The 24,135-nt window shown below is 42.3% G+C and overlaps 2 protein-coding genes and 1 long non-coding RNA gene across 3 annotated transcripts in view; 2 read left to right on the plus strand and 1 right to left on the minus strand.

Annotated features, from left to right (window-relative positions):
• Positions 1–570: 570 nt before the first annotated feature.
• On the plus strand, positions 571–10,611 carry ADGRF3 (adhesion G protein-coupled receptor F3). The gene is made up of 10 exons (XM_081263826.1): positions 571–2,701; positions 3,077–3,252; positions 3,812–4,058; positions 4,939–5,148; positions 5,602–5,745; positions 5,904–6,100; positions 6,478–6,657; positions 7,482–8,861; positions 9,324–9,365; positions 9,458–10,611. Exons 1-10 carry the CDS (start codon positions 2,392–2,394, stop codon positions 9,677–9,679), a joined length of 3,108 nt encoding a protein of 1,035 aa, XP_081119952.1. The 5' UTR covers positions 571–2,391; the 3' UTR covers positions 9,680–10,611.
• Positions 10,612–12,802: 2,191 nt separating this feature from the next.
• LOC308632517 lies at positions 12,803–15,174 on the plus strand. The gene is made up of 2 exons (XR_014018548.1): positions 12,803–14,353; positions 14,509–15,174. It is a non-coding gene; the product is annotated as an uncharacterized lncRNA (long non-coding RNA).
• HADHB (hydroxyacyl-CoA dehydrogenase trifunctional multienzyme complex subunit beta) overlaps positions 14,934–24,135 on the minus strand; it is a 39,548-nt gene continuing 30,346 nt past the window's right edge. The window contains exons 11-16 of the mRNA XM_081264668.1: positions 22,365–22,444; positions 22,172–22,219; positions 21,431–21,518; positions 20,369–20,443; positions 19,822–19,986; positions 14,934–15,497 (exon numbers count right to left, since the gene is read on the minus strand). Coding sequence (XP_081120794.1) covers positions 15,462–15,497; positions 19,822–19,986; positions 20,369–20,443; positions 21,431–21,518; positions 22,172–22,219; positions 22,365–22,444 — 492 coding nt within the window. The 3' untranslated portion in view covers positions 14,934–15,461. The remainder of the gene's footprint in view (positions 15,498–19,821; positions 19,987–20,368; positions 20,444–21,430; positions 21,519–22,171; positions 22,220–22,364; positions 22,445–24,135) is intronic.

The following is a 24,135-nucleotide window of genomic DNA, read 5'->3' on the forward strand; positions in this document are numbered from 1 at the left end:
TTTGATTTCTTTTCTAACCTTGTCTCTTTGATCAATGATCCAGCTTCCTGGAGGGGTTCCAGAACAATCTAGATTTCCCAGATCCTTGGGAACATGACTAAATCTGGCTTACAGACCCATCACTGATTATGACCTAGGACTCCAGGTCTTGTGCTCCCTAGGGGAATCATGGGCAGACCACTCTCAGAGGGGCACATGGTCTCCCAGTGGCCTCAGTGCCCATTTAAGCAGGCATGGGCTGTGGCACTTCCTCTGTAAATTCAGCCCTGGCTCCCTTCCTTTCTTCCCTCCCATCCCATCTGTGCACTGCCTGTGAGGAAATTTGCATCATGCAGCAGCGGGAGGGCTCTTAGGGACTGCTCCACTGAGCCATGGCCTGTCCAGCTGCCCCCTGGCTGCTCCTGGTTATGCCTCTTGCCCTGCTGGGGTCACTGGTTGCCCCAGCATTCCAGTCTGTAAGTAAAACTGGGGTGGGGACCCTGGGAAGGTCTGCAGAGGTCACAAAAGAGGCCTGAGTTGTGAGAGACAGCAAGGTAAGGGCTGAAAGGACTGGTGAAGGAAAGGGTTTGTTCTGGGATCTAGAAGTGTTTGTCCTAGTGTCCAAAGTATGGGGATAATTGTTGTTTCTTTACATGAGCCCTGTGAGCTCCGACACCTGCCGCAATTGACTTTTCCAGTCATGCTGGCTATTTGAAAATGAAAAGGAAAGAGAAACTTTCCAGACTTGGGATCTGGATGGAGCAAATCCAAGGAAGCTCAGCAGAGCCTTTTCAATCTATTTTCTCCCAGCAAGATATTGATATTTATTATTATTATTTTTTGTTACCAGGGATTGAACCCAGGGGTGCTTAACCACTGAGCCACAACCTCAGCCCTTTTTTGTATTTTATTTAGAGACAGGGTCTCAGTTGTATAGGGCCTCGTTGAGTTGCCGAGGTTGGCTTTGAACTTGTGAGCCCCTTGCCTCCGCTTCCTGAATGGCTGGGATTACAGGCATGCACCACTACCCCAGCAAGATATTGACATATCCATATCTATCTCTCTAAAACTGTATCTCCAAACCTAAATCCATATCAGTATCTTTCACTATATAAATCTATGTCTTGATCAATTCTAAATCTAACTATAGCTTATCTATATCCATATCTGTGTATCCCCCTGGTTTTAGGTAAGTATTCATATGCACATGCAATTTTTTTTTTAAAGAGAGAGAGAGAATTTTTTAATATTTATTTTTTAGTTTTCGGTGGACACATCTTTATTTTATTTTATGTGGTGCTGAGGATCGAACCCAGCACCCTGCACATGCCAGGCGAGTCACATCCCCAGCCCCAGCACATGCAATTTTTTTAAAATATTTATTTATTTATTTTTTAGATGTAGATGGACACAACACAATGCCTTTATTTTTATGTGGTGCTGAGGATCGAACCCGGGTCCCGCCTGTGCTAGGCGAGCGTTCTACCGCTGAGCCACAATCCCAGCCCCCAAGCACATGCAATTTTAAGAGAGGAAGGAATTGATGAATTAATTTGTGAGAAACTGAGGTTAAGGGAGGAGCTGCCTCTTCCTCATCCTTGGGTCAAATCCTGTGGAAAGAATAAATTCTCTAAATCCCTAGGCCCCTGCCAGCTCTCCCAGCCTTCCTGCTGCAGCTCTAGTCCCAGACATTTTAATTAGCCTAGGGGCCCAGGTCAGTTCAGGAAGGAGCTAAGCAAAGCATGTTGACTCCCGGGCGTGCCTGGTTCCTGGCTTCAGGTGGGACGACAGGCTCTGGTGGGGTCCCTGGGGCTGGATCCCTGCATTCCTTACTGGAAGACTGCTTTCCCCTCCCGATGGGTACATTTGATTCCCACCAAAAAGAAGAGCTTTGGGAGTGGGGGGCTGGGGTTGTGGCTCAGTGGCAGAGCACTAGCCTAGCATGTGTGCGGCACCACACAAAATATATAAATAAAATAAAGGTATTGTGTCCATCTACAAAGAAGAAGAAGACGGGGAGGAGCTTTGGAGAGGACAGGCTAGCCAGACCCCCTCCTGAGGTGGCCCCAGGAGGAACCTGGGCTCAGACTTTTCTCAGAGGTCTCCCCTCTGTTCCAGGAACAGGGTCAGGCTGGGGGATCTGGGCAGCAACTGGACCAAGAAATTGGAGCAGGGGGTGAGTAGAGGGACAACAAGAAGAGGAATGGAAGGAGAAAATGGGAGCAGGGAGGGAGGTAGAAAGAAAAGACCAGGGAGGGGACACAGGAAGGGGCAGGGGAGAGAGGATGGGCTCTGGGTGAGTCAGTCAGAACCCCCCACATCATGTGTTTAGGCCCGAGGTCCTTAGAAACTCATGCATCTTTGGGAGCTTTGTCTATGCAGTAGGGTTGCTGGGAGAATGGACATGAAACTATGTATCTGAATGGACTGTGGCTAGGGCAGGGGTCATTGCCATCCTACAGGCCAAGGGGGTGGGAGGAATTAGCTCCATGTTCCTGGAAATGGCCAGATGGATATGGGAGGCAAAATGGGGCTTGGGGCCTTGCTGCCTCTGCTCTCCAACTGTTCCTGTCTCCTGTAGAATCGGTCCTGGTGTCAGCCTATGTGCATCTGGAATTTTCAGACAAGACCTGGCCACCAATGTTCTCCAGGAACCTGACTCTCCTCCCTGCCTCAGCTTCCTCTTCCCTGAAAACTCTCATTGGCCTCAGCCTCACGACAGGTGGCAGTTGCTGGAAGGCAGCTCTGAATGAATGGAACTCAGACTTCCCAGGCCTCCCCTCCCACCAACAGCAGGCCTGAGATGCTTGAGCCCCTCCCTGTTTCCTGGGTGCTGCCTGACCTTTCTCCCTAGCCTAGCTCCTTCTTTACCGCCCCACCAGACAGACCCCTTCCTTCTGTTCACAATCCTGTCTTCTAACTTGGGCGGAGGGCCTAAGGGGCAGACAGGGTAGGCCCAGACATCACCAACCTCACCCTGATGCCCTGATGCCCTGATGCCCTTGTCCAGCACAGCCTCTGAGGCGTCAGGCGGATTCTGGGGCTGCTGCCTGGCTTTCTCCCTGCCCACCTCTTACTCCCCTTCTCTTTGTTACAGAGTGTAATGTCAACCACACAGGGTACAGCCACTGTTCTTGCCTCTCTGGGTACCAGTGGAATGCCAGTGTCTGCTCCCATCACCTTCTCTGCCACCCCCAGCACCAAAGCCACCAGCCTTGTGGCTGTCTTGTCTTCAGCCATCCTGTCTCCGGCTACTGCCAGTTGCTGCCACCTGGTAAGGAAGGTTGGGAACTTAGAAACTAATAGCCATAAATAAAAATATGCTTTCTGTATATTTTTCTTCTCTGAACCTATATTTCTTTATTATAAAGATTAATGGAATTTACTGTGACATTTCCATATATGCATGTATCATGAATCAGTCAAGTCCATCTACCTGTCTTCCACCTTCACCCTCCCCTTTCCCTGTCCCTAGCAATCCCTGTTCTACTTTCTGAACCTATATTTTCTGCCAGCTTGCCCAGGTCCAGCTGCTTGTCTGAGTTGGCAAAAAAAAAAAAAAAAAAAGATAGCCACCATGAATATGAGGCCAACGAACGGGGCCCCAGAGACAAGGGAAGAAAGGGCTAGAGTGACCCTACGTTTTAGCCTAGCAGGCCAAGAAATGACTCTAGCAGCTTCAGGAGGGTCTTTAATTGCAGCAGCCACACTCAGATGTCTATCCAGGGACAAGAGAAATGATAGGCAGGGAGGGATTGTGGAGAGGAATGGGCTTAGAAGATGGACCAGGAATGATCCTGCAATTGCAAAAGGGTCATGAGTCACCCTCCAGGGCTCTCCTGTCTCCTGCCTCCCTGCAGTGCCTGGGAACCTGAGGCTGAACTCCCATCTGCAGATGCCTGGTGACACACTGAACCTGACTCTCCGCATAAGCCAGGAGGCCACTAACCTGACATGGTTCTTGAGGCGCCCAGGGAAGCCCACACCCATCCTCCTGCAGAAAGGAACACAGGTGTCCCTGACCTCCAGCCAGGGCCAGGTTGTCCTCAGCATCAGCCACATGTCCCAGTATTGGGCAGGTAGCCCTCATCTCTCTTTTTCTTTCCCTTTTCTTCTTCCTCCTCATTTTTTCTTTTTTTCCTTTCACCTAACTCTCCTACTCTTCAGTACCTTCTTTTCTTTTCACCTCTTCCTTATCCTTTTTGTCTTTTCATTCATTTATTCAGGGAAAATAAATGCTAAGGGACCCACTAGAACATGGAAAATTCTAAAAAATGGGCAGTTCTTTCCATGTGATCTTAGGATTTCTGGGAGCCTTTCAGGGGTTTATCAAATCACAATGGTTGTCCTAGTGTAGGAAGATGTCGGTGACTCTTTTTCACTCCCTCAGGAGTGGCATCTCCCAGGGGTGCAGTGATATCACAGAGCTCACATGCAGAAGCAGCTGGCTTCCCTTTAGCAAGACATTAATGTGATTTAGAAAAATATGAAATATTGTCACTCTTCTAATTATGTTTGTTTTGGAAAATATAGTTATTTTTCATAAAAAACACTTTTATTAGCAAAAGAAATTTATAATAGAGAGAATGCTGAAAATATGGTTTCCAGCTGAGAACACACCAATGATTGTTCAGATGCTAAATGGCAGGGGGTGGCACAAGAAGGACATGTACTGTGGAAAAAGAGGCTCACCTTAGAGTTAATGGCCACTGGTAAGAAAAAAGTGTCAGGAGACTCTTCTACAAATCTCTTCTTCCTCCTACAAATCCTTCTTTGGGGGCAGGGAGTGCCTTCCAAAAGAGTCATCCTAGGACCTTTCTGGCTAGGGCTAAGCTCTGAGAGGTGAGCAAAGGAGGGGAGCAATCAAGTGGGCCTGGACTGTGGCTTGGGGTAGCAAAAGAAATTCTGGGGCATAGGAGGGCCCAAGGGAACCCCAAGATGCACCAGATGTGTCTGCAGGTGAGTACATGAGCTGCTTCGAGGCCCAGGGATTCAGGTGGGAGCTGCGCCAGGTGGTGAAGGTGCCTTTGCAGCAGAAAGAAGTGGCTCGAATTCCAGAGAAGCTGTCCATCTCCTGTGCCACCTCCTCTGGCTTCCAGCTGAGCTGCTGCATTCCCAGGACACACCTGGCCTACACTGCTGCCTGGAGCCCTGAGGAGGGCAGTCAAGGTAGGGGAAGGGGATGGCTATTGGGATCAGGGGTGACAGCAGGCAGCTTCTCTCCTCCAGGCTGTAGCTCAGGCTGAGAGTTGGGGATCTAAATCCAACAATGTTTTCACCCCATCCCAGTTGCGTTGATATAACACAACCACATGTATAGATAACTTTTTTTGCAAAATGCTTCATCCACACCATCTCTTTTAATTCTTGAAATAGACCTATTATACCAATGAGAAAACTGTGAAACTAGCCCTGAAGCTAGTTAGAGATCCCCAGAGTACCCTTCAGCAAAACCTGAGTTCTGCCCTCAGTAGTTCAATGCCCACATGCCACTCCACTCTCCCTCCCTATTTCACCTACTTCTGAAATTACTAAGAAGACTAAAAGAGTGTGTCTGGGCCTGCTGGGTTCTGGCCCGTTGCAGCCAGCAATGGCTCCCTTCTCTCATCTCCTCAGCCTCAGCCTCCTTACTCACCACCTCAGGCTCTCAGTGTCTTGTGCTGGCTATTCAGCGCTGCCCAGCCGCTGACACCACCTACACTTGTGTCCTGCAGAGCCAGGACCTGGATCCTCTCAGGTTTCCTGTCCCTGTCACCATCATCCAGGGTAAGCAAAATTTCTCTTCAGCTACTTCCTCTTCCTCTTCCTTGACACTTCTCAGCCCTGGCCAGCTGGGCCAGGCTTCAAAGCCTGCCCAAGTTTCTGTCCAAGAAAAAAAATTCAGGCTTGACTGATTGCCAAGGCCTCTGATCATCATTCTTTAGATGGAGATACTACCTGCCCCGAGAACTTCTCTGTTGTTGCCTGGAATGTAACCAAGGCTGGCCACGTGGCAGAGGCCCCATGTCCCATGAATAAGATGGGTGTCGTGAAGAGGCCCTGCAGGCCTGATGGCATCTGGGGGCCCGTTCAGACTGACTGCACAGACTTGGGGATCCTGGCCTTGTGTATTAAAGCCAAGGTAAAGCTGCTATGCACGTGTCTCCAACCACGACTCACCCCTCCCTCAGGACCTGGCTTTAGGATCCTTTTCCTGAGGTCACCCACAGGTTATTCAGCTTCTCTCACCTGGAGACCTAGCAGAGCCAGGAAGTAGGTAGGGGGTCTCAAGGGGCCATCTCTCTGCCCAGGGGTGGGATAATGTTCTTGAACCACGGTCCCATCAATTGTCTGTCCCCTAATATCCGAATCATTGCTCACTTACTGCCCCATCAGCCTCCTACTCCCCTGGGATGGGGTGTGGAGATGGAGGGACAAGGAGCTGGGCAGGAGGAGGAGGTGGCCCCTGCCCTGTGAGGATTATCCCGCCACCCCTTTCCCACTGTCTGTCTGTCTCAGTTGCTGCAGGCAGGCCAGGGCAGGCCTGCTGAGGAGGTGCCACAGATCCTGGCACAGCTGCAAAGGCGGGTGGGGGTGGCAAGCTCACCCTCTGACTTAGTAGCATTGCTGAGCACCGTGAAATCACTGTCTGAGGTGGTGGCAGAGGACAGAATGCATCTTGATCGCAGTGCCCTGGAGGTGAGATCTCTGAGCCACAATGGCAGGGTGGTGACTTTTCACCATAGGCAGAGACTAGAGTCCAACAGACACCTGGAGTCCAGGTGTCCACTCCCCTTCCTTTCCTTTGGGACATCATCTCCAAGGTCATGGAGTGTGAAGAAGGCCTGATGCTGGGAACATGTGGGAGGCTTGAAGGCAGGGAGGGGTGTGAGACAGGAGTACGGAGGCGTACACACACACACACAGACCCATGAATCTCTCACACAGAAGCACCCACACAATGCCTACTTGGAGACACTCAAACACACTTGGCTTTGCTGGCCCCATCTACATTAGCTCTCAGCAGGGGCATCAGCTGACAGTCCATAAGCTGCAACCAAAATAATAACGAGGGCAGTGACATCACACATCCTTCAAGTCTGGAAGCACTAGCATATGTGGGTGCACAGACATGCATGTGGCCCTTGACTTCAAAACATTGTGCCTTCTGCCACTGGCCGCCACCCCTAGCTTTGCAGCATTAGAAGAGTCAAGGAATTATAAAGGGGCCCTCTTAGGATCTGGGTAGCCCAAGCGATGGAGAAGAAAGGAGAGGTGTCAGAGGGCTGGGAGTGGGTCAGGAGAACACATGCTTGAAAATGCCCAGGTAGTTGGCTGAACACCACCCACACATCCCACACAAGGCCTCCTTCACAGGCCTGCATTCTCGTCCCCTTCTGTCTCCAACCTAGGTCTTGTCCTGGACTAGGAAGGGTAGGGGTGGGGTCCATATGTTCCAGTGCCACTGCCTCAGCAGTATGGGCTCTAGGAGATCAGGTTCACCTCTCTGTTGGATGCCACAGGATCTCCTGACCACCACAGACAACATCCTAGACATGAACATCAGCTCTCTGTGGACCCAGGCCCAGGTCCAGAAGCCCACGGAGGGTTCACACTTCTTGCTGGCTGTGGAGACTCTAGTTCGCAGCCTGTCCCCAGAGGATCAGCCCTTCTCCTTCAACTCATCCAATGTGCTGCTGCAGAGTCAGTTCTTCGAACCCACACTTCCTCAGTACCGAATCTCCTTCCCCACTCAGCCCCCGGTGTGGGCAGAGATTCCCAGTCACTCACTGGCTCCTCTGGTTCATAATGGAACCAACATCAGTATTACTAGTCTGGTACTACAGAAACTGGATCACCTTCTACCCTCAAACTATGGACAAGGGCTGGGGGACTCCTTCTATGCCACTGATGGTCTGGTGCTCGTCATCTCCATCACAGCAGGTGGCCAGGCTTTCACCCAGGCAGAGGTCATAATGGACTTTGGGGACACCGATGACTTTCTGCACTGTGTTTTCTGGGACCACAAACTCTTTGGGGGTGAAGGGGGCTGGTCAGGTGAAGGGTGCCGGGCAGATGCCGCCATTGCTAGCCCTGCTACTTGGTGCATTTGCCAGCACCTCACTGCCTTCTCCATCCTCATGTCCCGACAAACTGTTCCAGAAAATCCCGTCCTGGACCTGCTGAGTCAGGTGGGCTTGGGGAGTTCTATACTGGCACTGCTTGTGTGCTTGGGCGTGTACCGACTGGTGTGGAGAGTTGTGGTGCGGAACAAAGTCGCCTTCTTCCGCCATGCTGCCCTGCTCAACATGGTCATCTGCCTGCTGGCTGCGGACACCATCTTCCTGGGAGTCTCATTCCTTCCCCCTGGTTACCTCAGCCCACTCTGCCTGGCTACTACCTTCCTGACTCACTTTTTCTACCTGGCCACCCTTTTTTGGATGCTGGCACAGGCCCTGGTGTTGGCCCACCAGCTACTTTTTGTCTTCCACCAGCTGTCCAAGCACCGAGTTCTCTCCCTGATGGTGATCCTTGGCTACCTGTGCCCTCTGGTGTTTGCAAGTGTCACCTTAGGTCTTTACCTGCCTCAAGGGCAATACCTGAGGGAGGGGAAATGCTGGTTAGATGGAAAGGGAGGGGCATTCTACACCTTTGTGGGGCCAGTACTGGCCATCGTGGGTGTCAATGGGCTGGTACTAGCCACAGCTGTGCTGAAGTTGTTGAGACCTTCGCTGTCGGAGGGGCCCCCAGTAGAGAAGCGACAAGCTCTTCTGGGGGTGATCAAAGCCCTGCTCATTCTCACACCCATCTTTGGCCTCACTTGGGGGTTGGGCTTGGCCACTCTGCTAGAGGAAGTCTCCACAGTCCCTCATTACATCTTCACTGCGCTCAACAGTTTCCAGGTAGGTGGTTGAGGGTAGTTGCATTTTATTGCCCTTTTAGATGGTTTAAGTTACAGCCAATTGCTTCTCATAGAAGTGGCATGGTAAAGCAGAAGAAACAGGTTTTGGAATTTAAGAAGGCTATGTATAGAACACGGTTCCTCCATTGTGTAGCTGGACAACTTTGGACCAGTAATATAACCTCTCTGAGTGATGGCTTTCTTATCTGTAAAATATCTGATTTTGCTAGAGAAGTCAGGCAATTGTTAGCACTTAATCTTTTCATATATCCTTTATAACCATAAGAAAAGCAGCTGAAATGGACCTCATGAACTAAGCAGTGCTAAGGTGCAGGAAAACCAAGATGGGAATCTTCAGGATGTGGATTAGACAAGGGGACAGAGGCTGAAGGAAGATAGGAGTGAACTGACTTGGGTGGATTCCCTCTTCTTGACTAGCTTATCCCCGCATCCCTCCTCACAGGGTGTCTTCATCTTATTGTTTGGTTGTCTCACAGATAAGAAGGTGAGTGTGCCCAGCTATCGCCCCTCATGACTGGCTGTGAAGAGAAAGCTAGTACTTGGCTGGCATAATACGGGTATTTACCTCTCCTGTAGGTACAAGAGGCTTTACGCAAACGCTTTAGCAGTAACCAACCTCCAAATTCCACTATCTCCCTGGTGAGTTGCTCAATTCAAAGCCATAGCCTTCCCAAAGGAGATGGGCACAGCTGGCAGCAGGGAGAAGACTGGGGATGGCTATTGGAACGAGCAAGTTTCAAGACAGGCACTCTGGCACATGCCTGTAATCCCAGTGACATGTGGGACGCTGAGGCATGAGGATTCCAAATTCGAGACTAGCTTCAGCAACTTAGTGAGGCTCTCACTGACTAGGTGAGACCCTTCTCAAAATAAAAAAAATAAAAATCGAATGAGCAGGTTTTAGGTTCCAGTTCTCCAGTCACGGAGGGAGCAGGCCAGTCAAGCAGTCAGAATCAGATTCCCAGTTTCCTGAGTATGACATGGATCCATGATGGAAAAGACAGAATCAGTACACGCGGGACCAAGGGAGCAGTCAGTAAAGTTCCTGGGATCACACTGCAGCCCAGCCAGGAGGAGAATGTCAAAATGGAGACTTCAGAGCAGGGACTATCATAATGACTGCCCTGCAACTGGGCTTTTCCATCTCTTCCTAGGCCATAAATGAAACCTACATCTTGGAACAAAGCAAAAGAAGTGAAATGCCAGGTAAGAATGAGTTTCATTCAGAGCAGTAAGAGCAGCGTGGAATGAAGACGGGTTTAGCAAAGGGCCTCCTAGCAAAGTTCAGGACAGCAGGCTCCTCTTCCTAGACCTACCCCAGCCTGAAGGGTGGAAAGCAGGCTCCTCCCCACAGGGTGGCCATTCATAGATGGGCCTCAGAGAGAAGGCACAGCATCAACCAACCCTGACGCAGTTCTCTCTGAAAGTTCCTTTTCACACTGTCAAATTTTAAATTATCCTGAAACACACTTGTCTTAAAGGAAATGCCATTGTGGGCTTGATGTCCAGAGGGGAAAGCAGGCTGCAGAGATTGGGCAAGGTGTCCTGTCACCAGGCTCCAACTTTAGGATGAGCTCTTTGACAGGGCAGATGTTCTAGGGTAACTGCATGTAGACCCAGGTTCCTGTGAGAAAGTTCATGGTATTTGCCTGAATCCACCAAATGGGCCCTGACCCAATACTCTGAACCCCTCCCCTTTAAGCTCAGACCTTGGGAAAAGCAGGCTTTGATTTCCCTTAGTCACACTCATTTCTCTTATAGCTCACCTTCTCACCCAAGGCATCCAAGCAAAAATAGCATGAAAAACTAGCTAAAGCCACCTAGTGACCTAATAAAAAAGCTTGCAAAAATAATCATGATGTCAAAATTCAAAATAATTGCAAGTAAAACTGTCTCCACCAGCTTTTAACTAACCAACAGGACATGTTACAGATATAATGGATAAAAATGGATTTAACTTGCACTGATTTATTTTTTGATTATTTCTTTGATAGTCATGAAGAAAGAATGACTGATTGACAGGAACTGCTGATCTTCCAAACACTAAAGAAGCAGCACAGAATTTTGTTTGTTTTTTTAAGGTCTAGGAAAAGGTGAAGTTAAATGGCCCCTTTCTTTAACCTTTAAAAAACATTAATGTAAAATATAAATTTCAGGGACATATGCATGTAACAAGTAAGCTCTGATAGAAGCATATTTGAAAGATTTCATTTTTAAGAGGAGGGAAAAGTACCACCGACTGACAAGACTTAAGGAGAAAAGATTACAAATACTGACATTCAAGCTAAGACTAGATATAGAGAACCAGATATAAGAGAAGCTCTCAGGACCCCAAGACATCTGACTGAATTAACTTATTAAATTCATAAGAAGATAACAGGCTTCTGGAAAAAAATCTAAATTAGATACATGGAAAAAATTCTGATAAATCACTAGTCTGCTCTAATTTTACAGTGTATGAATATGGATATTTTTCAAAAATGTGGTAGGAATATTTCCTGTTAAAATAAAAAGATATACTATCCATGCCATTAAAAATATTTTTCTTATAAATACTCTATCTTAATGATTTGTGTGCATATTTTAATTATGAATAAACTGGCCCAACTATTTCTATAAATAGGTATAATCATGCTTTTGAATAGAAGATACTAACTTACTAGGGCCCTTATGATGTTGCAAGCCTCTTACTTGCTCCCTTTGGGAGGCTGGAGCTACCGAGACAGGCAAGGCCCTGCCTTGCAATACAGACATGGCTGCTAGGCTTACAAGTATAAGCCACCATGCCTGGCTCCTCATTTTTAAAATTATAAAAGTATTTTTGGTTACAAATTCAAATACATTTGTTCCCTTTATTTGAGTACTAGGGATTGAACCCAGGGGTGCTTTACCACTGAGCAACATTTCCACCCCTTTTTTATTTTTTGTTTTGAGATAGGGTCTCACTAAATTGCTTGGGACCTCTCTAAATTGCTGAAGTTGGCCTCGAACTTGCAATCTCCTACCTCAGCCTCCCAAGTCACAGGGATTACAGGTATGCACTACTGTGCCCAGCCACTTTTTCCCTTTAGAAGCAGCAGAGACCCCTTTCCTGAGTGTGCTTCTTTAGAAAGATGTGTTCTCATTTTTCCTTCCCAAAGTGATTGCACATACTCTGCTGGCAAAAATTTATGTTCAGAACTGGTAAATGAAATGACACTAAAAAACATAACAAAACAAAACAAAAACCAAAAAAGACCATAAAAGAAGGGTCTAGAGACAAATTTAAGAAAACAAAACATTTAGCAGCAATTCAATTTCTAAGATGGCTTAAAGAGATTAGTGAACAAGAGAACAGGTAACTGTGCAAAGGCTGTGCATTCCAGAGGGTTTGCCTCCTCAAAAAAGAGGCATTTGTAAAATAAATTAGGATAGACCCATATGCAGAAATGCTATGTGGTCACTAGAAATGATGTAGAGCTACATCTGCTGATATGGAAAAAATGTTTAGGCTATATAGCTAAGTAAACAAAAGGGTTCCAGGGCAGCATTATACTATGCGATTACGATCCATATACGCATGCATTGAAAAGGAGATATCAAAATATTAACAGTGGACCTCTCTACTTGTTTTTTCTTTTTCTTCCTACTCTCTATATTGTTTGAATTTTTTTATAGTTAACATCTTTTATAGACTTAAGGTACAGAACATGCTTTAATATATATACACATAGTGAAATGATGGGCTGGAGATGTGGCTCAAGCAGTAGCGCGCTTGCCTGGCATGCGTGCGGCCCGGGTTAGATCCTTAGCACCATATACCAACAAAGATGTTGTGTCCGCCGATAACTAAAAAATAAATATTAAAAAATTCTCTCTCTCTCTCTCTCTCTCTCTTAAAAAAAAAATAATAACAGTCATATTCATTAAAAAAAAAAGGATGATCATTAGAAGCAGTCAAGTTAATAAATTAATTGGGCAGAATGCCTTAAAATAATATATAAAATTGGATGAACCTACAAGACAACTTTTGCTAGAAATTTACCAATACAGTGAAGCTGGCTGGGTGTTCTCATCAAATCCAGTTCCAATGCCCCCCAACCCACAAGCAACCTCAATTCTGAATTGTCTTCCTTTACTTTTTTAAAAAACTTTAAAATTGTGGAAATTTTTAAAATATTTTAAAGTTTACAGTTCAGTAAAATACATTCTCATTGTTCTTAAACCAATCCCTAGGACTATTTTCATTTTTCAAAACTAAAATTTTATATCCATGCAACAGCAACTCCCCACATTCTCCCCACCCCTCAGTGACTGGCAACCACCATTGTACTTTCTGTCTCTATGAATCTACTTTAGAAACCTTATATAAGTGGAATTATACAGTAATTGTCTTTTTGTGACTGGCCTATTTCATAATGTACTTGAGGTTCATGCAAGATTACCATGAGTTTTAACCTGCATAGTATTCCATTATGGCTATACGTCATATTTTGTTTATCCATTTATCTGTCCACAGACATTTGGATTGCTTCCACCTTTTGGCTCTTGTGAATAATGTGGCTGTGAATATGGGTATTCAATATTTTTCCAAGATTATGCTTTCTTTCCTTTTTTTTTTAATTGGGGATTGAACCTAGGGATACTTAACTACTGAGTCACATTCCCAGCCCCTTTTTAAAATTTTTTAAAAATTTGAGAGGGTCTCATTAAGTTACTTAGGGCCTCGATAAATTGCTGAGGCTGGCTTTGAACTTGCGATCTTCCTGCCTCAGCCTCACTGGGATTACAGGTGTGCACCATGATGCTCAGCACCAATTTATATTTTCATCAACTGTGTATAAAAGTTCCTACTTTTCCATCTCTTCACCAATTCTGTCTTGTTATATTTTTGCCAGTCTGGTGAGTATAAAAGTATATCTCATTACGACCTTGATTTTTTCTTTATTACTAATAAGCAACTTTTCATGTTTATTACTAATAATTCAACTTTTCATGTTATCATTTTCTAAAAGAAAAAATGTCTGCTACTATCTTCTGTCCATTTTTCTACTACATTGTCTTTATTCTTGCTCTGTAGTAATTCTTTATATTCTGGATCCTTTGTAAGAAGCATCTACCTCTTTGCCCACTGTGGCTTGTCTCTCCACTACATTGCATTCTATGAAGAATAATAAAAGTTTATATTTCAAGCCAACCATTATAGCATATGCCTGTTACTTCAGCTACTCAGGAAGCTGAAGCAGAAGGACTATAAGTCCAAAGCCAGCCTGAGACCCTGTTTTCAAAAAATAAAAATAAAAAGCAAAAAACGGATTGGGATATAGCTCAATAGTAGAGCACTTGCCTAACATACATGATGCTCTGGGTTTGATCCCCAGTTCTGCAAAGTAAGTAAATAAACAAACAAAACAGGCCATGCTAATCTTCTGTGTAATGTTCCAGTTTAGTATACGTGCTACCAAAGTGAGCACTCAAATATCTTTTTAAGAGGTTAGCATAGGGCTGGGGATGTGGCTCAAGCGGTAGCGCGCTCGCCTGGCATGCGTGCGGCCCGGGTTCGATCCTCAGCACCACATACAAACAAAGATGTTGTGTCCGCTGAGAACTAAAAAATAAATATTAAAAAAAAAAAAAAAAAAAAAGAGGTTAGCATAGGTCCTGTGCCTGATATGCATGAACTATAGGCTGATTATGACCACCAGTAACTGTCACAGACCTAAGCAACATTTAAATGGCCACTAGTAGGCCTTTTGCTTCTTTTCAAAGCACTAGTCTATATGTTATTTAGTAAAGTGTGGATGTCAAAAATATGAAAGGGGCTAATAGTAGTTGATCAAAATAAAAAACTTCTTTATACTTGATTTAAATTCTAGCAAACAGAAGCACCTCCAAACAATGAGATAAATTTACTCCTATCAAGCAATTGGGGAAGGTATTATTTTAAAGCAGAACACTCTTATTCCTTTATGGCTTACCAAAAGTTATAAATTACAAATGAGATATTAAAGGCAAAATCCACCTCTAAGCCAAGAGAACCACTTTCTCTCCTTAATAAAAATAAGGCAAAGAGTTCTCCAATACTTCTCTACTTTATTGAGGTTGACCAACATGGTATTTATATATCTCAACATTTACTTTCAAAGTTTTTTAGTGATATTTAGATAATGAACTATTTTCCATAATTAGTTAATTGAGGCACATTGGTTTGTATTTTAGAGAAAATACTTATCTTTAGGACACAGATAGGAAGAAGTATAATTTGCAAATGTTACACAGATGATTCCAAATCTTAGCTAACCTCTTTCACAAACTGTAACCACTACTTTAGTCTTATAATGACAACAGAGATTCAAAAACAACTGTTTAAATGTATTTGTGTGATATTGGGGTAACTCAGAAATCCCTGAAAGAGCAGTAAGCTATGATTATTGAAAAACGTCAGAACGTTGGCAAGGCTTAATAGCAAAGTACTTAACAGAAGGCCACAGATGTTTTCCTAAGAGGAACTAGGAACTACAGGTGTCACTTAGTAATGCATTGAAATGGCATTGCCCAGTGCAAGTGCTGCACAGAAGTCAGGTCTCCTCCTCAGGATCCATCACTTTGGATAAACTTCCACTATCATAGCATGGCCCTGTAAAGGAAAAAAGTTCCATTAGAACAATGAAAGGTCATGAATCCAGTCAGTATGGAGGTAGCAGATAACAGTGTTGTAAAAGTACAGGCTTGCAAGTTTGATCTTGGCTCTGCCATTTAGCCATTGTGAGATCTTGGGAAAGTTGGTAGTCATATGAACCTTGGTTTCCTCTATAAAATGGGGTTTATGAAATTTTCAGAAAGTTTCTGTAAATATTAAATTAGCATACAGTAGCTGGGCATGGTGGTACAGGCCTGTCATTTTAGTGATTCAGCAGGCTGAAGCAAGAGGATCACAAGTTAAAAATGAGCTTTGGACAACTTAGTGAGATTCTAGCTCAAAAAAAAAAAAAAAAAAAAAAAGACTAAGTATACAGCTCAGTGGTAAAGAGCCCCTGGGTTCAATTCCCAGTACAGCATACAAACAAGGTAGCATATAGTATACACACATACACATATATTTATGTGTTTGGATACGTAAGTGCACCAGAATCTAGTACAGTCTGGTTCCTAATAGATGTTCTATAAATGGTTGCTATATTTTGTTTGTGATACTAGGGATTGAACCCTGGGTCCTGTATATGCTAAGCAAGCATCCTACTACTGAGCTACACCCTAGCCCAAAGTTTACTATTAAGGTGAGAAATCAGAGGCTTTTCTACTTGTATAGAAATAAACACAATACAGTGAGTGCTAAAAATGTAAATTTCTAGGGGCTAGGGTTGTGGCTCAGCAGTAGAGTGCTTGCCTAGCATGTGAGAGGCACTGGGTTTGATCCTCAGCACCACATAAAAATACAATTTTTAAAACAGTAAATTTCTAGATGAGAAAACTGAGGTTTTGAAAGATTAAGTGACTCATACAAATCACAAAGTTATTAAGTAGCAAGGTCAGGATTTGAAACCAGATCTAGATGATTCCAAAGCTTGGGTTTCTTACCTCCACTAGTATACACAGATTAAAGAGATGGTCTGAAGGGCCACAAAAGGAAGAAGAAATGTCCCTTCTCTAGCACTACACAGAGCTATATACTAGTATGCCTCTAGTTTAAATCCCATCTGATAATCATAGTCATTCTAACCTTTGGACTGCCAACAAACCAGTAAATGACCTAATGAATCTCTTGTCTTCTAGGTTCAATTCAATCCCCATATTTATCAAGAAACTATTATTTACTAGGCACCAAGTTGGACGCTGTGTGGGTTTAAACATTTGCTACAGTCTCCACTCTTATCTAGTACACACTGTAGATCAAAACAGGTACTTTGACAACACATAAGCAAACAAAAAAGAGCAGGATAAGAAAGTTTGACTGACTTGGGAATTGTCCTGGAAGGACTCAGTAATGTGGAACACTCTTCAGCTTTTTTGTTGTTGTTCTTTCAGTACCGAGGACTGAGCGCAGCAGCACTTTACACTGATCTTCATCCCCAATGCTTTTTAAAAAAATTTTATTTTGAGACAGAGTCTCCCTTAACAGCCCAAGTTGACCTTGAACTTGTGATCCTCCTGCCTCAGCCTCCTGAACTGCTGGGATTACAGTGTACACAACTGCACCTGCCTTCTCCAGTTTTATTTAATATACACTGCTTTCAAGCTCCAGCTTGACCAGTAGTTCTTACCTAAGGGAGGATCCACTCTCTCCAGAAAACAACTGCAATATTTGGAGATATTTCTGGTTTCAACTGTGTGTATGGAGCAAGGTAGGGGTGGAGAGGAGTTTAATGTTACCACTGCAAAGAGTTATCCCAGCCCAGTATGTTCATAGTGCCAAAGCTGAGAGGCTCTGCTCTAGATCCACCATGATAGATTCTTCCTCTAATCTCCTAATGATGCTGGTGTTACTGTTTGGCTCTTGATGAAACAGTATGAGTTTAACATATCATCTGTATCATCTCCTTGCTCCTCACTACATTACACACTTCTAAAAGACAGATTCTAGGGATAACTTTTTGTTCACATACAGAAGCATCTAGTATTATTTATATTCTACTTGCTAGATAAAGAACTTGGGAAGCCAGGTATGGTGACTCATGCCTGTAATCCCTTGGGAGGCTGAGGCAAGAGAATCCCAAATTCAAGGCCAGCCTCAGCAATTTAGTAAGGACTTAAGCAACTTAGCAAGACCTTGTCTCAAAATAAAAAATAAAAAGGGTGAGGATGTAGCTCAGTGGCTAGTGCCCCTGGGTTTGATCCCTGGTGCCAAAAAAAAAAAAAAAAAAAGCACTGTAAACAGACAAATCAAAGAACGTGTCCTATGTGAATGACACACTGTGCACAGTGCTACATATGACTTGTCTCCCTTGTGGAAGCCTGGCACAGAGGGATAAATAAAAGGGAGAGCTCTAGTCCTAACTAACCAAGTGTTTCTGTAAATAAGTTGTACAGATTAAAAAAATTTCTGATCATGAAATCTAAAATGTTCTAACTTATCAATAACTGAATCTATTTCCTTATTTCTGAGGAAAAATCATAAATAAAAAATGGTAAATATAAAATGTTTTATACTTTCAAATATGTTATGTATTTATCTGGATCAGTAACAGAAAGTTTCTGTAATCTGTAGGAAAACAATATGTTCACATCAGGACAAAACAAAAACAAAATGAAAAAATATGACCGTCAGTTTTCCTTTTGGATTTTATTCCCAGAGTTAAATGCGATAGCAGGTAAAATGCTGGGTATATAATGAGAGCAAGGTAGGGAAAAAGAAATCTGTCAGAATAACAATTTCCTAGTTGAATATCTTTCCAGAGGTAAATTAATTCGCTAATTAAGGTATAATTCAGTTGTTTAGAAAGATAGTTTCTGGTTGGCTGTCATCAGAAATATTGCTTTAAGAATATTTCAGGGCTGGGGATGTGGCTCAAGCGGTAGCACGCTCGCCTGGCATGCGTGCGGCCCAGGTTCAATCCTCAGCACCACATATAAACAAAGATGTTGTGCCCGCCGAAAACTAAAAAAAATAAATATTAAAAAAATTCTCTCTCTCCCTCTCTCTCTCACACTCTCTTTAAAAAAAAAAAAAAAAAATTGTCCAAAAACAAAAGAATATTTCAAACCAGGAGGGGAGGATCAAATACCCCTTGGAGACATTTTATACGTAAGTACTCATGCTGATTAGATAAATAAACAAACAAAAATTTATTGTTAAATAAGAAAATACATCAAGGTATCTATATCAATGGTGGCTAGGGAGGGAATTATTAGTGTTTCCAATTTTTTTCTATATACTTTTTGCATTTTCCATAGTTTTCAAAATGAGCATGTATTAATTTTATAAACAAAAAATGAAAACATTAGCAGGGCACATTGGTGCACACCTGTAATCCCAGTGGCTCAGGAAGCTAAGGCAGGAGGATTGCAAGTTCAAAGCCAGGCTCAGCAAAAAACGTGAGGACCTAAGCAACTCAGTGAGACCCTGTGTCTAAATAAAATACAAAATAGGAAAGCTGGGATTGTAGCTCAGTGGTAGAGTGCTTGCCTAGCACCTGTGAGGCACTGGGTTCAATCCTCAGCACCAAATAAAAATAAATAAAATAAAGGTATTGTGTCCATTTACAACTAAAAAAAAAAAAAATATATATACAAAATAGGGCTGGGGATGTGGCTCTGTGGTCCAGTGACCCTGAGTTCAATCCCGAGTACTCACCCACACACAAAAAAATAAACATTAACTTAGCGAAAACACAACATATATTTAAACAGCATCATTCTTCTAAAGTGTTATCAGAATTTTTGTTGTTATTTTCCCCATCATTACCCACCCAAGAAGGTTGTTTTATTTCTGGTTGGCTGTCATCAGAAATATTGCTCTAAGAATATTTCAAACCAGGAGGGGAGGATCAAATACCATAAAGATATAGGGGAGATCAGTAGAGTAGGAGAGGAGGGATGGGAAAGGCAAGAAAACATTAAATGGATTTTAAAAAATCATGTCATATACATATATAAATACATCATAGGGAATTTCACCTTTACATGTAAGCAGAAAGAACCAAGCAAAAATAAAAAATAGATGAGTGAAAGGAAGATCAGTAGAGAAAGGAGAATGGGGGGGGGGGGCAGAAAGAAAGGAGAGGGACATGAAATGAAATTGAATTCCATGATTGTATGAATTTATCAAGATGAACTCACTGCTATATATATATATATATTATATATATATATATATATAATATATAATGTGTATATATATATATATATAATGCTCTAAACAAACAAAAACTACTTCAAACTAAACCAAGCATTCTTGGGATGAGCTTATCTTGTTTCTAAGAAAATGACTTTCTGGAAACCCCTATGAAATTGCTGTGACATACCTGCCCTCCAGCTGCACAGGCAGCCACTAAGCCATATTGGCCTCCATCCTTCCGTAATCTGTTGGCAGCTGCCATGACCAACCGACAGCCAGTGGCTCCAAATGGGTGTCCCAGGGACAGTGATCCACCCCAGATATTAAACTTCTCCAAAGGAAGCAATCCAACCTGGCACCCACAAAAATAAAGACATAATAAAGGCAAGTTTACTTAAGATATGAATTAAGTCAGGAAGTAATAGGGAAATAACTAATGCTAGATATAAATAATTTGACTGCAAAAGGAAGTCTAGACCAGTATTAGAAGATGAGGATCAATTTGTTTTTATCTAATGTCTGAATGGGAAGAACAAAAGGCAACATAAAATTTTACTAAATTGCTACAGAATTTTCAAAAACTATTTTTAAGCTAAGAAATAAATACATATAATGAAGTACAACATTCTTCACAAGAAGCTTTCTCCTTCATATACCTTAATGGCAGGTTACTAAATTCTAAATATTAATGTGCTTTGAAAATTCAAGCATTTTTTTTTTAATTAGAAACTTACCTTGGTTTTCCTACCCATGTAGTTTTGTGCAAACCAGTCAGAATCCATGGCTTTAAAATTGGCCAAAATCTGACCCTACAAGGGAAAATACAATGTAGAACACATATTTTAGATAGTTAAGTATTGTCCTAAGATTTAAATTGGCTGACTAGATTTCCTCATAAACACTTTTTAAAAAAATATTGGTTATTCTGAAATTTTAGGCATAAAAAATTTGTATTTGTATGGGAATAAAAATAGTGCAATCACTTAAATATATGATTTATATATAGCACTTAATTAGGCAAATCTTTAAATAGGTTTTCAGTCAAAAATTTCTTAAAGAAGGCTGGGATTGTGGCTCAGCAGTAGAGCACTTGCCTAGCACCTGTAAGGCCCTGGGTTCAATCCTCAGCACCACATATAAATAAATAAATAGAATAATAATAAAAAAAAAATTTCTTAAAGAAACAGTTTAGTACTTCTTTTTTTTTTTTTTTAAAGAGAGAATGAGAGAGGAGAGAGAGAGAGAGAGAGAATTTTTAATATTTATTTTTTAGTTCTCAGCGGACACAACATCTTTGTTGGTATGTGGTGCTGAGGATCGAACCCGGGCCGCACGCACGCCAGGCGAGTGCGCTACCGTTTGAGCCACATCCCCAGCCCAGTTTAGTACTTCTTAAGGGCCTCTCCAAGATAGCATCAAAAGATATTTTAAATACCATACATGTGGCCCTTGGTTAATTCCCCTGAAGCCCCTCCTGCAATATAAATTAGTATTTAAAATAGAAAGCCTCACCACTCTTATTTTACCCACATTATAAACCATGCCTTGCTCTCTCCCACAAACATGGACTACATTTTTTTTAAGGGGGGGGGGGAGGGAGAGAGATTTAATATTTTATTATTTATTTTTCAGTTCTCGGCAGACACAACATCTTTGTTTGTATGTGGTGCTGAGGATCGAACCCGGGCCGCACGCATGCCAGGCGAGCGCGCTACCGCTTGAGCCACATCCCCAGCCCCATGGACTACATTTTTAATGACTATAGTCCTTTCAGATATATCTTTCAAATGACTTACTGAGAAAGCTTCATGAAATTCAAAAACATCAATGTCAGTCATGGTTAATCCTGCCTTTTCTAGAACTTTGGGTGTTGCATATGTTGGTCTGCAAAGAAAAAAAAAAGGTAGTATCTTAAAACTTTAATTAAGAATGCCTTCATATTTTTCAAACTGAGTTTTACACTAATTTGTTAATTTTACTATAACATACTGATTAAGTATTGGGAATACAATAATGAACTGAATAGACATGCTCTGTTCTTCTTAAGTTTATACTGCAGAGCTGGGAAACATAATAAACAAGTAAACAATGAAGGATAAGTTCAAGCTGATAATGTACACACTAGAAGAACAGAATTTAAAGGGAAAGAAATGGGAAAGGACCCGGTTAATCTCCAGGTCATAATGGAAGCCACTGAGGCTAGCAGCTTGTGAGGGAGGGGAAGACAATAAACATATCAGAAGGTTTTTATGAAAGGCTATTAAGAAGATTGTGTAGCAGTGCATATAGCAAAATAAAAAAAATGCTTATGATATCTTATAAAAAATAGAAAGTGATATATATATGTTATACATGTATAATCATTTTAAGTAAAAAATATAGGAAACATGGGAATAATTTTTAAAAGGATTATTAAAAAAAAGCCCACCACATGATCCAATTATGAATTTAGGACTTACCATACTTTAAAACCTGTGTAATAAATGGTATGATCAAATACTTTTGATTATAGTCTAGGAATATACACTACTACCTACCCCAGTAAAAGCTGATCTTTTGGATCCTGGGACACATACACAAAATCCCTAGGTAAAAAAACAGAAGGGTTAGCTTTCTTTATTTTATTTAATATTTTATTTTATTTTTAAATTAAATTAATTTCATTTGTTATTTTATTTTATTTTGTGAAATAAAGAAATCAAAGGTGATTTACTTGAATATATACTTTACCTTAAATATGCCTTTGGTTTATAACCCAAGGCCAGAGCTTTGTCCTCTGCCATAATCAGCATTGCGGAAGCGCCATCAGTCTGAAATGTTAATCAGAACAATAATGTCAATTAATTCTCTAGTCTGTCTGGAGGTCTTTCTGCAGCTATTTTTCTAGGTCCTGTTTCTGAGTATACTAACTCATTAAACTTAGTAAATACAACAAACTTCATTGTATCAATCACTACATTATAATTCAAATACATGAACTGACCCATATTTTGAAGACAAAAGCAGAAGAGGCTATTCAAAAAGTATCATAATTTTCAAAATGGATAAAGAAAAGAGGTAAAATTAGAAATATTTATCCATAATAAATTTAAGACAAAGTTTTCTGCTTTGGCACAGAAAATGAAGAATGTTATGAATTTTAGGATTTAAAATCTCTTATTTAACTTTTTTATTTTTTACATTTTCTGTTATTTCTCCTCTGCTTTCTGCCTATGGCTTCTATATGATTTTATTCTACTTACATGCTCTATAACAAGCAAACCAATGGGAGAAGAATCAGGTGCAGATGAGAACATTAGAACTATGGCTTTCTCTCTTTGGAAATGTCCTATACTTTTTTGTTTGTTTGGTACCAGGGATTGAACTCAGAGGGGCTTAAACACTGAGCCACATCTCCAGCCCTTTTTTATATTTAATTATAGACAGGATCTTACTGAGTTGCTTAGGACCTTATTAAATTGCTGAGGCTGGCTTTGAACTCGAGATCCTCCTGACTCAGCCTCCTGAGCCATTGGGATTATAGGTGTGTCACTGCGCCCAACTTGTCCCATACATTTTTCTGGTACTGGGGGTTGAACCCAGGGACACTCACCACTGAGCCACATACTAGCCCTATTTTGTATTTTATTTAGAGACAAGGGTCTCACTGAGTTGCTTAGCATCTCGCTGTTCCTGAGGCTGGCTTTAAACTCAGATTCTCCTGTCTCGCCTCCTGAGCCGCTGGGATTACAGGGATTCACCACTGCACCCAGCTGTCCCATACTTTTTTATTCCAAATGACCGTCGAGGGAGGGGGAACAAAGAGGTACGACTGGATGGTGTATGGGGAGTATTTTACCATTACTTAAAAAAAGAAATTCTCACATTCTATCACATTTTTTACAACTCAGTAACCCTGAAGAGAGTATGCAGCCACCAAAAGGGTGGCCACAAAGTGTGTAAACACAGGTTTCCACTATACATAATAAATGGCTTATGGACATCACCTTAATAATATTTTCAGTGTGCCACTGTGCAACACTGCAATGAATGTAGTGCACTAATCATGAAACCATGATGTGTTGCCTCTGATGAATGTGTCTCTGATTTTCACTGAATAAACCTGGACCTTTGATATACCACAGAAGAAATCAAGGGCATTCAGATCCCGTGAATACAATCCATGCCACATGGTTATATGATAATCTAATTTAGTTTTGGAAACAATCATTTCACCAGTCCTTCACCATTTAGGCTTAACAGTGGAGATGTATATTGTTGAAACTATTCCAGGTACCTTGCCTGCAGTCCATCAATAGCAGGCATTAATTAGTCATCATGGGCAAGTATGACAAACATCTGCCTATTTCCAGACATTATGACCAGCTGGCATTTTTTTTTCATAGTTTTTTTTTTTAAGTTGTCTATGGACCTGTATTTTATTTATTTATAAATGGTGCTGAGAATCGAACCTAGTACCTCACACATGCTAGGCAAGTGCTCTGCCACTGAGCCACAACCC

The sequence above is a fragment of the Spermophilus citellus genome (genome assembly GCF_964194105.1).
Source record: "Spermophilus citellus genome assembly, chromosome: 13".
NCBI classification, from domain to species: domain Eukaryota; kingdom Metazoa; phylum Chordata; class Mammalia; order Rodentia; family Sciuridae; genus Spermophilus; species Spermophilus citellus.